The 17,987-nt window shown below is 40.3% G+C and overlaps 1 protein-coding gene across 2 annotated transcripts in view; it reads right to left on the bottom strand.

Annotated features, from left to right (window-relative positions):
* ATOSA (atos homolog A) overlaps positions 1–12,587 on the bottom strand; it is a 29,266-nt gene extending 16,679 nt beyond the window's left edge. Inside the window, exon 1 of one of the 2 annotated variants that reach the window (XM_087704170.1) lies at positions 11,360–12,587. In XM_087704170.1, coding sequence (XP_087560296.1) covers positions 11,360–11,375 — 16 coding nt within the window. In that variant the 5' untranslated portion in view covers positions 11,376–12,587. Of the gene's footprint in view, positions 1–3,590; positions 3,747–11,359 lie in introns of those variants that run through there. The other variant, XM_087704169.1, reaches the window with a different exon arrangement.
* Between the last annotated feature and the right edge of the window lie 5,400 nt (positions 12,588–17,987).

Below are 17,987 nucleotides of genomic sequence, written 5' to 3'. Positions count from 1 at the left end.
CCTTTCCTGCAGGAAGGTTATTGCTGAATATGTGCTTAGGAACAGCTAGGGCAGCGTATTCTTAGAAGACGGTTTTGGAGAGAAAGGATTCCCAGCTCAAAATAAGCTTCTCTACTGTCTGTTGGTCCGAGTCTCGCCTCTGAACCTGCTATCATAACAGGATCACAGCTGCATGGCTCTTTCTAAACAACAGCTGCATTCTTTCAGTCCTGAACAAGGAGAAAGAAAGAAGACCCAGTTGTAGAGAGGACATAAATAGAGTGACAAATTACCAGCGTTCAGAAAAACTCTAAGAAGAGTTCAAGTGATGTATTTACTTAGAGAGGACAGATTTTTTTTTTTTTTAAAAAAGAAAACTGGTTACTCTTCCAGATTTTATTGCCAAATGAATGAATATTTTCCAGCATATTGAGAGACATGAATAATCGTACAGTACTCCTCTATCCTGATGAATGTTTTAGTCATTTCTTTTATCGGAACTGTTCATCATACTGATACAAAAATTGCTAAAGCATCTCCAAGGATAAAATGAAATGGGGAATATTATCATCCTTTTTAGTTTCTGCGGATGCTTCCCTTCCCTCTTCCATCTTCCCATATTTAAAGCCTCTTTTGAGGGGAGGGAAGATACTCCCTAAAGTTAAACTGGTTCTTAATTTTTTTTAAAAAAAATCTTTTTTATTTTGTCCCAAGCATCATAGACTGATCATCAATCTTCTGCTTGTATTACATACCTGTGACTAAGAAGATGCATAACTGCTGTGTTATTAGTCAATTAATCAGCACCTTGGATTTGTATAACACACTGACCCACAAACTTACTTTGTCATATCTGCACAAAACCCAGATCAGCCAGTCATATTTTAGCTTATTACACAATACATATTCAGCAACTGTTTGCTAAATCCCACCTCCACAACAAAGCTGATACATAGCCCTATAAATATTGGGAAATGTTAGTCACTTGTTGGTTTCTTGAAACAAATATTTCCATTTTAGTTCATTAATAGATGACATTTTTCCAGGGCCTAAACTGGAAACATCCTTAGAAATGAACAAAGAATGCCCATTTAACATACAACCATTTAGCATGTTTTTCTACTGTCTCTATAAAGGTTACGTTCTTGAACAAAGAGTCGAAGGAAGTATTACATAACACTGCATGGAAATAATAGAAATGTTTGCTTTGCTAGAGTTTTGCCGTTAGTTCTGTGGTAAAAGCGAGAGCAAGTTAGAAAAACAATCATGTTTTTATTGTGAATAGAAATTTGAGAAGTCTTACTTTGCTTTCCATTTTATTTTGCTATCTCCAAAGGCATCTACTCCCAGCTCCAAGCTGTTATAAAATGGTTGCTGACCCTTATCTTCCCAAAATACAGGTAGTCCTTGACTTATGACTATAATATAGATAGTGCTCAACTTGCATACAACTTACAAGCCTGCTCATTATGGGTATGTCATGAAGATCATAAAGTGGATCACTCATGTGATAAGACATACATGCAGGCCAATTGCCAAGTGCCTGACATTGATCAGGTAATGAGAGGCAATTGCCGGAACTGGGTCATAAGTACCTTTGAGGGAAGAATCTGTCATAACTTTAAATGGTCGCTAAGCGACTCGTCATGTACACATTTAGACATGGTGGTAAATTTGAACTCTGCAATGCATCTCAACTTTGAATTCTGGGAACTGAAGTCCACCCTCTTAAAGTTGCTAAGGTTGAGAAACACTGTTCTGCTCAATCACTCATGTTTGATCTCTCCAGCTCTCACAGATGTTCTTATCTTTTGGTTTACTCTTACATGCAAAGAGTATGTAAGAGTAAACCTATTTTGCTTGCATTTTTTAAACAATTCTGAAATTTTGACTGCTCTATACGCTTTAGACTGAGTTTATCCATTATGCTGAATTATGTATTTCAAGGACACTATAACTCATCTAGCAACATGGGCAAACTATCATATGTGTGCAGAAATAATTCTTATTCCAGTGGAATTCAATTCATTTATGCACATGTAATAGCTCTATGCATGGGAAAGGTACATACAGTTGTAACATCCACTCAAATGAACCGGGAATGTTGCTACACTGGAGTATATAGGAATACTATTTGGCCTCCACTGAACTACAACTCCCAGCATCCTTGACAACTGACTATGCCAATGTCATCCAGAGGATGACTAATTCCTCACCATTATTTTACTGAATTTTTACATTGCACTGGAAAGATTTCAGAAATGTGATACCCTCCACTCTGACTAAGGTTAAACATTCTCATGTTTTCCATAGCTTCTCTCCACAACTGTTAATAAATGTTTATGTTTGCAAAGTAACTGGTAAAACCTGATAAATTCAAGCCAATGAATTTGTCTCTACAATAAAAGCATAAATAAGATTTAAAGGACATATTTATCTATAATGTTGCTACAATAGCTTGAATGGGGTTACTGTCAATGATCTCTCTGCTACACAATTTCTGACTAAAGCAAAGTATGTTTTTAAACATGAAATACAAGAGTCTAATGGAAATATTCTTCTCCCACACTCTCTCCATGAAAAATGTAAACAAAAATTACAAGTGTTTTGCTTAAACCGGGTATCTATACTACTTGAGCTATTAAGATGTGGAATATGCAGTGAAAGAGCTAGTTGTTGTTTTTTCCCCCATTTCTTTGAAAACCTTGTCTCCTGCACAGGGCAATAATGAAAGGTTTGGTGTTTTTTGTGTTTCCTTATTTTCCCCACCCTTTGTTGAATAGTAGCTTTAAAAAATACATACCACTAGTCTGATTTCAAGTCATGACTCTAAATACTTTAAATAATTGTAAAAACTTTTTTTAAAATACAAAACTGTGAATTCACCACTATTACACATGATTTTTAAAAAATCAGTAATAATTTCTTCAGGCTTTTTATGAAATGTTACCCGTACACACAAAAGAATACACTCAATTGCTGTTACATTTTACCAGTAAATAAGACAAGTGTGACCATTAACCTGCACTCTATCATAAATCCATGTATCAAAAAAAAAAAAAAAAACCAAGAAGGTTTGATATTCCAAAGGTAATGTACTTGAACAGGTATTATTTCTCTACAACACTACAGGAACAGAGAACACATAACAATTCAAAATTTCAACTTAGTAGGTGATGCTCTCATTTCAGTGGTGTTTAAACAATTGTAGACTGGGAAATCAATCATAGTGCTTGCTTTTCAATAATCAAAACTCACAGCTCAACTTCACCAAAGTGTTTTATCCCTTTGTGAAATGCTACACCTAGAAGAATTTGACCACCTCTCCCCCCATCTGACCATTTCTTCCTCCTTCCTTTGTTCAGAATCGATAACATTTAACTCTTTTCCTTATTCTTTGTCCTCAGAAATGAGCTTAAAAACAGGTTTAAAAAGGATCCATGTGTGTTATGTTTTACGTAGACAAAGAAACTACAGCCTATGACTCACACCAGCTCACTGAAAAAGGGAAAAAAAAAACACCAACAGACACACATATAAACAAACACTCTGGTTCATAAACAACTCAAGAGCATTTTAGCATTTAGAATTATTTCTTTTGGACTACACACCTTCTCTGATCAGCCCTTGGCTTCCACTGTAAACCATACTGGAATCGTGGTGGGACAGAAGTTGCCCTGGCAGCACAGGGGCTACAGTGTCAGTATCGCGAGGATCCAGATGTCTGCAGTGTCGGGCACAAAAATGTTCAGCTTTGGGTACATATTCAGCCTTTCTGTGCAAGACATTTTTTCCACAAAGAAGGCAGAGAAAAGAGTGCACATAGCAACAGAGCTCGCTGCTGATTGGACGGCAGGCGTGCTTCAACCCTTCGCTGCTCACAAGGGCTACTACAGTTTCCTGTCTCTTTGGCAGAAGTATCATGTTTTCTTTTCGCCTCTTGTGAACCCAGCTGTGTTTGGGCAAGAGGAGGGGAAAGAAAAGCAGAACAACAAGGAGCAGGACACACTCAATGTGGCAGCCCTGAACAGGCTGCCATTCGTCCCCGGGCCCTTTAATTTTATTTTTTTTTAATGGCACTTTTTTTCTGAAATCTATAGTAGTCTGCACCAGGCTCTTGAAAATGGTTTTGCTGGCAATTCGTAAGATTTTACAGGTTTTATTGGAGAACAGAAATGCCACCGATGACTATTTCGGTGTCTACCTAAACAAAAACAAGTATAACTTTAAGAAGGGAAGGGAGTGAGTGGCCTGTTTTAGACATTTGCAGCCAGAAGGTATAAAAAAGGGAGAAAATATTGAACATAGAGGAACCTTCTGAAGTGACGAAAAGAAGGTCGGAGGGAAATGAATTCAGAAGCCAATGAGGTTGCTCATATTGATTGAGAAGAAGAAATGGACCGAAACTCCTCTGATTTTAGGAGGTGGGTTTCTTTCTGGTGCAATGAAATATGTAATTGTTGCACTACACGACACAACCCAAAAAATATAGTTGGATTAATCGTGACTCACTGAATGATCTGGAATTGGTACAGTCCACATAATGCACTGAACCATCAACCACGGTTAATCAGCCGCCATAGTTAGGGTCACACGACACGTGAAGCCATGACTAAGGCAAAATACATTATGGGTTTGTCCACCTAGTTACATTCTTTTAACTTAACTGTCATGCTGTATTTTTTTTAATCAGGAGTGTTTAACAAGCTTTACAAATGCAATTATCTATTGACTTTTGGCACATGGGTTCACCTTAAAGAGAATTCTAGTATTTATCTTAAATCCCCAAGTCTTTACTTCTAGCTATATCTGTATTTTAATGAATCTGAAATATATCTATCATGTGCCATCAAATCAGTGTCAACTCTTAGCAACCATGTATATCCCCCCTCCCAGATCCGTTAGGTGTTTTTTTTAATGCTTCTAAATACTTGCTATTAAATTTTATTAATTACTATACTAGCAACTTTTAATATGATGCTGCAGTGATATTGCAAGCAGATGAATTAGGAAAAACATTTACAAAAGGAAAGTAACAACAGCTTAAGATTTCTTTCACTCCAAATATTTCAAAGAGCATAGCTGACAGTTTTTTCATAGTATTCATGCATCTGTAATTTGTCAGTCTTATGCTGGAACAGTCCGAGCATTATACTGAAATAGATAACAATTATTCTGTTCCACGTTTTCTAAATATAATTTTGTACCAATATTCAATATTCAACTCTGCTCCATTAAGAATCAGCATTGGCAAATAATTGGGGTACTGGGAACACGCCTTCAAACCCAAAATGCTGGAAATAGAGATGGCACATCTGCAAATTTCCTTGTAGAGAATACCAAAAGGTTTGTTAATGCTAGGCATTGTAAGTACAAAAGGCACAATTTGGAAAGCTAGATAATCTAACATTTACATTTTTCTAGGATTTTTAAAACAGACCAAAAGGTTTTGACACTAAACTTCACTTGATTCAAGTTTCACTTCATTTCAGTATTCCTTTGATCAAAGGACTGCATTATGACAAAACCATGGTGTTATTTAAGGATTTCATTCACAATAATTATGTCAAAAAACCAATACAGTATATTAAGTATATACAGTATATTAAGGCATAAACTTTATTTAACATTTGGTATGTTTTAGAAAATAAAAGATCGCTTAACCCAAACAAAGCACCCATACAGATACAAAAGTTGAAAGCCTAACAACAACCCACAATGTTGGATCACATTTTCATTGGCAAATCCCCTCAAAAACATGATTATATTGCTGGGAAACTTGGGAAATTGTGATGCTTAAGTCTTCAAGAGATAGCAAGCTATGAATCTGTACAATATTGTAATCCAATATGCATATCTGTAGCTCATCTCAATCTTGGGTTGAATATTAATAGACAGTTTATTTAACACAGTTCTGTATTAAGCTATTATTTTCAATAACTCAAAATTACTCTGGCTTCACTTTCCTTTCTGTAACACTTTAAGTCAGGGGTTCCCAAACTTGGCAACTTTAAGACTTGTGGACTTCAACTCCCAGAATTCTCCAGCCAGCTATGCTTCAACTTCAAGCTAACTTCAAGACCTCTGACTTAAGTGCTGCTACAGTACACCCAATCAAGTCTTGAAAATCATGACTTTCTCCTGCCTCAATTTACTTCTCTTCCACTTAAACAATAGAATATACTAACTGCACTGTGCATCCGTGTTTCCCTCTTCAACTTATACTCTCAAAATACATTAGAAGTGATTGTGAGGGAAGCCTCCAGAGAAAGAAAAATTTCAAAGCTGGTTTCTTCAGCAACATTGCTTTATATCAGTGTTTTTAAGATATGTAGGCTGCGGAATTCTGGGAGTTGGAAGTCCACACATTTTAAAATGGTCAACATTGAGAAATACTGCTTTAGATCAAATTGCCCTACCTAATGTTCTCTAGATACAGGTGGTTGTTGACTTAGTTAATTTAGTGAGCATTCGAAGTTATAACAGCACTGAAAATAGTGACTTACAGCTATTTTTCACACTTACGACTGTTGCAGCATCCCCATGGTCATGTGATCAAAATTCAATCTTGGCAACTCACTCATATTTATGACAGTTGCAGTATCCTGGGGTCATCTGATCACCTTTTGTGACCTGACAAGCAAAGTCAATGGGGAAGGCATATTCATTTTGCAACTGTGTTACTAATTTAATAACTTCAGTGATTCACTTAACAACTGCGGCAAGGAAGGTCATAAAATGGGGCAAAACTCACTGAACAATGCTCGTTGAGCAAAATAAATTTTGTGTTCAATTGTGGTTGTAAGTCCAGGACTACCTGTACATTCATCTACAGCTGACTACAGTAGCAGTGAACCCCAAGGGTTGTACCCCAACACATCTGACTTCAGGATTCAGGAAAGCTACAAAAAAATCATACAAAACTAAAATATGGTGCTTTTGTCATTGTATTCTTGAACATGTCTGACTCCAAACTTTACAATAAATCTTTTCTTCTTCTTTATCCTGGAACCGGCTTCCAATGTTCACAGCATGGCACTACATTTAGATTATCTAAACTGTTTAAAAAAATAAACGTTGTAGTTTATAAAACTCATTTTCATGTAAATGATAGACTAAAAGCTATCACTTCAGATCTTAAACATATGAGATGCGCGATGACACTCTAGAATTTACATCTATGCTGCCAATTTATTTGAAGTTAATAGGCATTTATATTAGAGCTAAGTTTTCAGAAAGAAGACAACTGCTTTTGAAATGCATTTTTATCCAAGACAATAGAGTTTAAATAAATAATGTAAAAAATGAATCAGAAGACAAACATCCAGGTTGCCAACACAACAATGCCTGCAGGGAGTGACTTACAATATTTGGTAATGGTATGTAATAAGCACAAGATAACGCATCACAGGGCAAAACAATTTTTAACCTTAGTACAGTGTCAGTGTGACCCCATAAAAAGGGCAAAACCGAGCAGGAAATGCAAATAACTAGGAAAAACATATCAGATCAGATATCATTCTCAAAACTCAACATTAGTGCTCAATATCATCAACCATTTTTAATTGTAATTGCTCCTTTTCACATACAACACAAATTCAGAGTTCAATATGCAGTATATTCCATTAATGTATTTTGGTTAGGAAAACAGACATTTGTCCACTGAACAAAAAAGTCAATTCATGGTAGACGATGTGGCACACAGTGGATATTAGTCCTCAGCTAATCCAGGAAAAAAAGTGAAACACCATGTCAAGGTCAAAGAGTCACAGATAACAATGGCAGATGCTCCTGTGTGAAGGCACAACTGTTAAACAACTACAAAATTGTATTACTAGCTGGAAAGTGTATTACCATGGGACTTAATAGTCTAAAATCTCTCTTGCATAATCCACCTCATTTCCTATAAAAGTAAACCTACATCACGGATCTTTCCTCTATATTTACTTCTCAGTACAATTCCAGAGCCAGAAAAACAGCTTCCCTACTACAACAGGAAACAGCATCATTTCCAGTGTGCTGTCTCCTCCTTGCATATATACCTGCGGCATCTCTAACTAGAAGCACAGGTCTTTACAGAAATGTTGCCTGCTCAACAGGAAGTCCATCATCTACCACTCATACACTTGTGTTTATTATTCATCTCCCAGAATCAAACCCAGCATCCCTTTCTGTGAAAATTAACCTTAAGGGCCTGCACTGGGAAATACTTTCCTCTAGTTGCCTTCAAATACATATCCCGGTAAACCAGAACTGAAACAAATTGTAGCTTCCTACTAAATAAACAGGATTGCCCCTACTTTTCTTTGGGAGGAAAACAAATATGGTCGGATCCATCCATAGTTTGTTTAGCAGAGTGTGCAAAGACAGGATTTCTGATGTACTTATTGTAAGTCGAGAACAAACATACCCTTTCAGCTTACCTTGAAATCTGAATAGGGCTGCTGGATCTGGAATCTCCTACTCCTTGCTAAGAAAGTAAGGAGTGGCAAGGGTTGTTTTCTCTCTATATATCTCAGCACATTCTGTAGCTCAATGTTTTGTAATCTGTATTTTTCCAATATGGAATTTATGTTGCATTAGGCAGTTAATAGGATATTATTCATATTATTCTAACAGTAGAACCCTCTTAACTGGGTATTTAAAAAATGATGCATTGTAAGAATTGGACAAAATAAATCAGTGCACTTCAGCAGGGAAATTCTAGAAGGTAACACAGAAGAGTCACAATGTGAAAACTATCTGAAAGAAGCATTTTGGAAGTACAAACCTAGCACCTTCCAGTTATTTATGAAAGTGGTCTCATCTTTTTTCAAGCTCCCAAGGATTTCTTCAAAACATCTGCATATCAATCAAACAATAATCTCGTGTATGCCCAATCCTAAAAGTATTTTCTCTTAAATCAATTGAATATTTAGAAGCTACAAAACCTATTCATTTCTGTAATATACTAAACTTTTTTTCCCCTTCCGTCCTTGAAAAGAAATATTCTCAGAATCACAGTTCCCACATGTGTATATTTACATTTTCTGCCCTTTAAATATTACAGCCTCATGGTCAATACAATGGCAAAATGCTGCGTCTCGTTTTTTTGGAGAACCAAAGTGCAGTAATATTTATTTTTACTCAACCTTTAAACATCTGGTGTCACTTCCACTCACTGAAGCCTAAGGGAAACTTAGAAATACTCAGCACTGGCACCATTTGCCTTAGCACCCTTCCACACAAGAGCTCTACACACGCCTAAGTCTTGTATCTAACTTATCATCCATCATCAGCTGGTTTGGCGACTTGTTTGTCCTCTATTTAAGTTCCATTACCTCAGTAGGCCTATTCTAATTAGTATTAAATCTGGGTCTAATCCAATGCAGCTATTAATCACTAAGGTCCCATATATTAACACAGACAACAACAAAAATCTCATTTACAGATTGATACAGTGCTTCTTATTCCTGTTAGTCTGATATTAAACAGATTATACTTCAATTTAAAGCCCTGCTCATCCTGCATCCTTCACTATTAATTTTCGACTAATGAAAGCACTTGATAGCACACTTGAGTGATTGCCTGTAGTGCAGCTGCTTTGCAGAAAACAAGGCAAACAAACATTTGCATGATTGTGCCTCCTAAGAGTATCTCAATATTAAATGTAGCACTTAGGCCACACTTTTAACCCCCTGTGGTTGATGTGAAGCAGTCACATTGTTAAATTAAATAAACACAATTCTTCCTATGGCTGAATCTGCTTTTGAAAAAAGTAAATTAAAATACATCTTACGCATATTAAGCTCTTTGAATAATATGCTAAATATTTATTTTCCAGAAGAATTTTTAACTGACTGCTTTACATAGACTACTTTAGAGGTATTTAATTATAAAAGGTCATTTGCCTCACAGCTGTGCATTATTAAAACTATGAATATGCATCAAGCTTCTGTACTATGAAAGGAATTACATGTTGAACCTCCAGTGATATATCAGTGTATATTTTATACTTTATTTTGTTCCTACAGGGACCTTAGGCTGCAATACTAAGGGACACTTTGCAGGTTACACAAGCAGGCTGAAAAAATCCATAGGGCCACCAGTTGGCAGCTAAGAGACATTTGTTTATCTTTTGCTGCCATCTAATAGCTGACAAGATGTTTACATCCCAGATTTAAGTAGTTCTAAATATTAGTATAAATCAGATTAACCCAGATTTAGCATATATTTTAAAATGTCATGTTCACTTGTACCACATCAATGTCACTTCTTTTAATTTCCAAGCAGCCAAAAACAGTTTTTACTTGAATCCCATTTCCTTAAGCAATTGTAGAAATACTTTTTTAAAAAAACTACTTTTGTATTTTAATATTTCTCAGCATCTGTGGTATTCTAATTGAAGCTGTTGAGCACCTGAATTCAAATACTGTGCAAGCCAGTTTGTTTAACCAGCTTGTTATTGAACAAACTATAATTAACTAACTTGACACAACATTCTAAACCATACATCACAATTTAGTAAGAGCTAAAACCACATAAACAAGCACATAATAGCTTATGTGAATCCTGCCATAGATAGCTTAAGGTTCTAAATAACAAATGTACATTAAAGCAAATGTTGAGACAGCCCTTTGCTCCAATGTGGGGTATTATTAAATTGACAATGTAAATCTCAATTCAACCAATTGCCGAGTTCTAAGAATTAAGTACTATATGTTGTTACCTAAAAATATTTTTCAGTCCGCTTAATAGATATCCAGCAGTAAATCCTTAATAGCTTTTTTTTACATTAGCAGTCATGATTTAATTAATGATAAGGAATTGCTTAGAACAGCGGTATGAATTCTGATTTTGTGCTTATTTGTCCTACTGAGCTTATTTCTAAACACAATTAGGGATGAAACTGAAAAAGACCCTGCCAGAATTGTTTACAGGAATTTAAATAGGCTTTAGCTTTTTTTTCAGTTTCTGGCTACATCTTTTGTGCATTACATGGAGATGGTTTGGCTACTTAATTCCTGATTATAAGAAATATTATTTTATTTTCTTTATTATATGGTAATAACTTAAGAAAAACACTTCTGTAACATTTAAAATTACACTCTCCAAGAAGGCAAGAGGTGTTTTCTATAACGAGTTCCCAGATCTCAGCTCTTGAAGTAAACTTAAAGTTCATTCAACAGCCTTAAACAAAAACATGTTAGAACAATATCCTAATGATCAGCTCCAGGTTTTAATCCTTCCTGATCCTTTCCAAATCCCTCCCCCTCTTGTTTCTTTTTAGACTTAGGACCTCAACCCAACCATTTCCCAACAACACTGCTGTACATCACAAAGCCACTTGCCCAACAATAAAACAACAGAAAGGGAACTGCTTTTCAGAAACTCAATTTACCTCGATCCGGCTTCATTTTCACGCCAATCTTCTCTTCCCCCTTCTCGGGTCCCAGCCAAAAAAAAAAAAAAAAAAAAGAGTCCTTCGGCTTCCCCAGCTGTTTTTCTTCCTTCCGCCCTGATGTGGCTTCTCACCACCAGATTCCTCCTGTTGTCTTCCTCTTCCCTGGGGAGGTCGGAGTCCCCAAAAGAAAGGGAGGGAGGGAATCCAGCTTTTTTCTCTCTCCTTGGCGGCTTACAAGAATCGGTAGCGTCCAGACCTCCTCCTCCTCCTCCTCCTCCTGGCATTCATTGTGTGGTGGCAACAGCAGTTGGATGGAGAGGGAGAAGCTAAAAGCAGGGTGTCTGCTTCTCTCTCTCTCTCTCTCGGTGGAACTGGCTTGCCTCCCTTGCCAGGGTGTCCTCCTTTGACACGGCGTCTGAACCGAACTATTTATAAACCTGTCGGGGCCAAAAGCTCAAGGCAACAAAAGCTAACCCCCTCCCCTTTTCTGCACTCACACGCGCACCCCAATTAAAAGGCTCCCAAAAGCCCCGAGTCTCCTTCGGGCAGTGTCACCCCAGCCTGGAGTCCATGGCGTTTTACCTGTTCTACCACCCGCCCGCCGGGAGGAGGCCTCCCAGGCGCCGACCTCCCCCTCCTCCTCCTCCTCCTCGGAGTCCCTGACTCGCGTCTAGCCTAAACCATCCTTTTTTTTTTTTTTCCATCAAACGGGGCCGTCTAGCAAGAGCGGCGGCTCGTCATCAAAGGCCAGCGGGGAGGGCGCAAGCGCCCGGAGAAACAAACAAGGCGAGTCGCCGCTTAATCCCGGCAGCAGGAGGAGGAAAACATCTCCCCCTCACCACCACCACAACAACACCCGTGTCCGGAAGCCACGCTGACTCCGAGCAAACCCAGCCACGTCTGAACGGAGCGGAGGGCCTGCCTGGAGGGAGTCCTGGCGGCGGGGAGAGGGGAGAAAAGGAGCCCCCCGGGGAGGGGAGAGAGAGGAGGGGGGGAAGAGGCTCAGGGTCTCATGTCTGCCCAGCAACGGGCGCCCCCCTCCCAAATCCCCCGTTGAGGGGCCCGAGAGGGTCCCCTCCCCTGTCCCCTCCCTCTTCAGAGATCGCCTCAGCTTAGAGTCGTCCTTCTCTGCTCTTCCCACTCCCCAGCCGCGACTTCTTTTGCCCTCCCGGGAGGCGTCACAACCTCATCGCGCTGAGTCGCCCGCCTCTTGCTTCTCCTGCTCGGCAGCGGCGAGTCTCCTCCCTCGGAGGGGGGGGGCGGCGAGCGAAAGGCGGCTCTGCGGAGGGCCTCTTGTCCCCCGTCAGGAGCCGCGCTGGGGGGGGGAGCTTCAGCCGCGCCGCGAGGCCGCTCGCCGCCTGCCCGGCTGAGGGAGCTCCCGAGGCGGCCGCAGCGGGTTCGCCATGGCTCCGACGGGGGGTCCCTTTCCCTCCCTCCCTCCTCCACTTTCGCAGCGCCTGACTGACTTAAAAACTCCCCTCCCGTCCCGACGGGCTCCGGCTTTTTCCCAGCCGCGCCGACCCCGCAGGGTCTCCGGGCGCGCCTCTCATGCGGCGCCGTCGAGCCCCGAGCCCGACGCAGCCCCGCCGGCCGCCATCCCGCCACCACACACGCGCGCGCCCGCCCGGCGGCCCCCTCAGGCGGCTCGGCCGGGCTCTGTCAAGCGGGCTCACGCGACCGCGGTCACGTGGCGCGGCGGGGGCCAATCGCGGCTGAGCTCGCGCCGGAGGAAGCGCTCCGTCGCCGTGGCAACCGCGGGGGGGGGGGTTCCCTGTCAAAGTTAGGCCCGAGAGGCCTAAATCGACTCTCCCGAATCTGTCCGGGGTTGCGGTGAGGGGATCGAGGGGGGGGAATACTGAGGCGCGAGGAGAGCCCGCGGGTCTCCGGTTCTGTGGCGGGCTGGGGCGCCGTCCCGGGGCTCTTTCTGTCAGCCTCTAACAAGTCGAGCTCCTCTCCAGCCGGTAAATTTGCCCACCCAATTTCCTTGAGTTTGCGTTTCCTGAGGGGGAGAGGCAGGTGCTCCTTTGCTGATTCTTTCTGCTTGCTAGATTCGCCTCCCGCCTTTTCGCCGGGAAGTCGCCGAGATGCTGCGGGGCGCGCACACCGGCAACTCCTGCTTTACTCCCAGGGCACCCACCGCCCTGTGAGGTAGGCCGGGTGGAAGGAAAGGATCCGGCCTGAAGCGCAGGTGAGCTTTCCTGCCCGAGGTTGGGCTTGATACCCCACTGCCGGTTTGGCACTTAAAACCTCCGCCTGCTGTTACGTCTTGTTTCTCTTTTTCATCCTCCAAACCAGGGGGTCTCCAACCTGGTTCACTTTTAAGACTTGTGGACTTCAACTCCCAGAGTTCCTCAGCCAGCTTGCTGGCTGAGGAACTCTGGGAGTTAAGCTGGCTGAGGAACTCTGGGAGTTGAAGTCCACAAGTCTTAAAATGGACCAGGTTGGAGACCCCTGCTCCAAACTGTGAAAATGGAGAGGCAGACTTTTAAGCCTGGTCAATAAAATATCCATTCCTCTGGGAAGGCCTAGCTCCAGGGATGCTGTGGAGGGTCTATGGGTCAGTAATGTGGAGATGTGGAGACTCTAGAAAGAGTGCAGAGAAGAGCAATAGATGATGATTAGGGGACTGAAGGCTAAAACATATGAAGAACAGTTGCAGGAACTGGGTAGGTCTAGTGTAATGAAAAGAAGGACTAGGGGAAACATGATAGCAGTCTTCCCATATCTCAGGGGTTGCCACAAAGAAGAGGGAGTCAAGCTATTCTCCAAAGCAACTGAGGGTAGAAGAAGAAGCAATGGGTGGAAACTAATCAAGGAGAGAAGCAACTTAGAACTAAAGAGAAATTACCTGACAGTGAGAACAATTAATCAATCGAACAACTTGCTTTCAGAAGTTGTAAATGCTCCAACACTGGAAGTTTTTAAGTTATTGGATAACCATTTGTCTGAAGTGGTATAGGGTTTCCTGCCTAAGCAGGGGGGTTGGACTAGAAGACCTCCTAAGTCCCTTACAACTCTGTTATTCTGTTACGTTCTGTAATGGCATAGATCCCTTTTCAGATTTTTATGGGGGAACCGAATTACCTCACAGTCCACCATGGTGCAGACCGAAGAGAGGGTGCAGCTCATCAATCCATGGGAAAAGTAATTCCTTTAGAGAAGTGTGATTCAGGAATATTATTTATTATATAGTTACATAAAAGTATGATTTATAAAGCAAGTAAATAAAAAGGGATTTTTAGTTGCTGCATTTCTGCCCTGCTTTTTCTCAAGAGAGCTGCGGGTAGTCAAAATCAGAGTTTTTAATCAAACTGTGTTCCTTGGGCTCTGTGAAAACTCAGTGGGATTCCCTGAGATATTAAAGGACATTAAAAGAAAATAAAAGTACTCCAATGCAGCAGACAAATGTCTATTCTTAAAGCCTGGATTCTTGATCCAGGAGTTTTGGGTATATTTTTCAGGTTCTGCAGTCTGAAAAAGCTTGAAAAACCCTGGTCTAATTAAAAAATCTTTCAGTCATTTTATCCTCAACCAGTTTGATCTAGTGGTTAAGGCATCAGGCTAGAAACTGGGGAGTTCAAGCTAACTGGGTGATCTTGGGCCAGTTCCTCTTCTCCAGCCCACCTCACAGGGTTCTTGTTGTAGGGAAAATAGGAGGAGGAAAGTGTGTTAGATATGTTCGTTGCCTTGAGTTATTTGTGAAAATAATGAAAGCGGTATATAAATAAAAACATAAATAAATGACAGGTTGACATGTGAGAGAGAAATGACTGACCCCAAGTCATCAACTGGGCTTTGTGATCAAGTGGGACTTGAATTTGGGGTTCCTCAGCCCCAATCCAATACCTTAACCCTGCGGCATCTCTCAGGGAGGGGTCCATAGCTGTGCAACGAAAGCCCTACCCCCATTTATGTGCTTTAACCTGCACCTCCTACTGGATTTCTTTTAGTTAAAACTTAATGGTGGTTGCAGCAATGTTTGCCTTTATGTCGCAGTGCTATGCTTAATTACCTTCTACCTGGAATTCTTGGGCTAATAACTTCTGGACTTCTCTTGGGGACATTGCTAACTGAACTTTGCTTATTGCTAAACAATCTCCCCAACTTTGACCTACATTGATGATCTTACTTTTTGGACTACCAGTTCCATTTTACTCCTGGTTACAGCTGTCTCTGATATTTTGTGACCTGCCCCAGGCTTTTGCACAGCCTGGCTGTTGGAATTGTTTCATGCAGGACTAATTTTAAGTAGTTTCTATAAGTGTCAGGGGATCTTCCATTTGCCCTCTTTTTCTTGTTTTGATATGTTTTCTTTATCAGGGGTCTCTCAGTCTGTTCTCTCTCTCTGTACACCATTGGATGCTAGCTTTACTTGGTATGGCATTGGGGAACCATTGTTGGTTTTCCAGTTTCTGCAGTTTTTGCAAAGTGGTGAGTCTGTTTGTTCACAAAGATCAGGTTAATGATCATACTATTGAGTAATGCAAGATAAGCAATACTATCAAATGTCCCAAAATTTTGGCAGTTCTTAGTAGTTGCTCAGATGCATGTTTATGGCACACTCTCTTTTTCCCAAGATAGAGTCCTGCTTCTGATGTTACACAGGAATCTTCTGAATGAGAGGGGGGAAAATCAACCCCTACACGTAATTTAATTATTATATTAAGTAGCCATTTCAATTTGGAAAATATATATAATGCAACAATGTGATGTTACTCAGTGAGATAGCCAATTGTGCAATCAGGATTAAACAAGTTTAGCATGGTATAGGAAAGTGTCACAGTATAATTTTTTTAGACTAATAACTGTCAACTTTGCAAAATCACTATGTTGGATTTTTTCCCCCCTATAAATGCTGGGGAAAAACTCAGACATGAATCAACAGCTGAACTGTACAAGTAAAAACGCAAGTTAGGCCCTGATCATCTAGAGAAGGGGAAAAATCATTTTGTACATGAGATTCTTCTGTCATTTATTACTGCAAGTTCTGTCAAGTCATTGAAATTATAATAGGGTAGGAAAAATTTATACCCTTGCAGTTGTAAGTCAGATAGAAAGGAGGAAAAGGCTGCTCTGTGTTTGTAACACCTCTTGATGTTCCATGGAAGTACAAAGGGGGGCCCTTTTTACAGTTTTCACTATCGCGATTAGGGTAACATCAGTGTGTAACTTCGCAAGCAGCCTTATAAGAATGAATGGGCAAGTGGCTACACACAACCACTTGTTACAGAAGATGCAGACTTATGGTGACATCATCCACTTAGAGGGGGAAGTCACATGGAAGGACAAGTGTTGACAGAGGGATTTCTTTTGCTACACATCCTCTTTGCAACCTCCCCGTTATCTTATGGCTCAGAGCCAATTCTTAAAACACCACACACATACAGTTCCAAGATACACACTATGTGCTTTCCACGCCAGTCTTTTGGCATGATTCAAAATGGAAAGCTGACATCTAGTCTGAATGACTAGATTTAAGGATATTATAAAATGAAATGATTAACACTGGGCCAAATCCGAGATTAATGTGGTGACCAGATTTGTTAATACTTACTGTCTATTTATTTTTGCTCAGGTAGTTTTATAAGTAAATGAAAGACTCATATGGCATACTGGCTTGATTTTCGTGATTAACTACTGTATGTTGTGTTCAAGGATTCATTGTTTCTTCATTGAAAATGCATCTTTTTAATCCAGCTATTCTTTTCTGATCTTGGCATTCTAATCAAAAGAACTAAGTTGATTTGATCAGCCTAAAGAGTGACCACTCTTGCTTGGGCCTCTGGTTTCCCATCATTGTTGTTGGGCTGTTCCTTCAGTTATGACTTTTGTGTGATGGAGCCTGTCTTCACATTAAAATTATATTCTCCTGTTTAAAAAGTAGCCCACTTCTGGTATTAAAAAAAAAAATCTCTTTTAAGACCTAATTCTGATCCCAGGCCTAAGGTTAATGTGTTGGAAGCTGGGTTGTACTTGTTCCTTTTATCATTATGGTGGGTTTTAGTCTAAACTGCCTGTGTGGTTTTTACATTTTTGAAATTTTATCACTGCCAAGGAAACTATTTCTGGCTCTTCATGGTCATCGGGAATTTAATTTGAAGAAGACTTTACCTTATATTTTCACATTTCATCCATAGGTATACTGTGATTTACTTAATTATGGTTTAGTATGTTGTATGAAGCTAAAGTTTGGAGATTATGGTTTATGACTGTGTAATATAATCCTTGTCAGGGTTCCACCACAAAACCGCGGTAGACTAAAGCGCGCTCGACGAAAGCGCGTACGTGACGTCATCACAGCGCGACGAAAACAGCACGCTGTGAGCGGTAAACTTAAAATTAACGCGTAAATCTAAACCTAACCCCCCCAAACCTAACCCTAAACCTAACCCTAAGCCTAACCCTTAACCTAACCCTAAACCTAACCTAACCCTTAACCTAACGCTAAACCTAACGCTAACCCTTAACCTAACCCTAACCCTAACGCTTAACGTAACCCTAAACCTAACCCTAACCCTTAACCTAACCCTAACCCTAACCATAAACCTAACCCTTACCTTTATGTGAATCGGCTTGCTTTAATTTTATTTTAATTTTAATTTAATTTATTTTTAATTTTATTTGT

Source organism: Thamnophis sirtalis, unplaced genomic scaffold, assembly GCF_051295495.1.
Source record: "Thamnophis sirtalis isolate CommonGarterSnake01/CBP01778 unplaced genomic scaffold, rThaSir2_p1.2 scaffold_2, whole genome shotgun sequence".
NCBI lineage: Eukaryota > Metazoa > Chordata > Lepidosauria > Squamata > Natricidae > Thamnophis > Thamnophis sirtalis.
The sequence above is the reverse complement of the archived record's forward strand: the minus strand, read 5'-3'. Positions and strand labels throughout refer to the sequence as shown.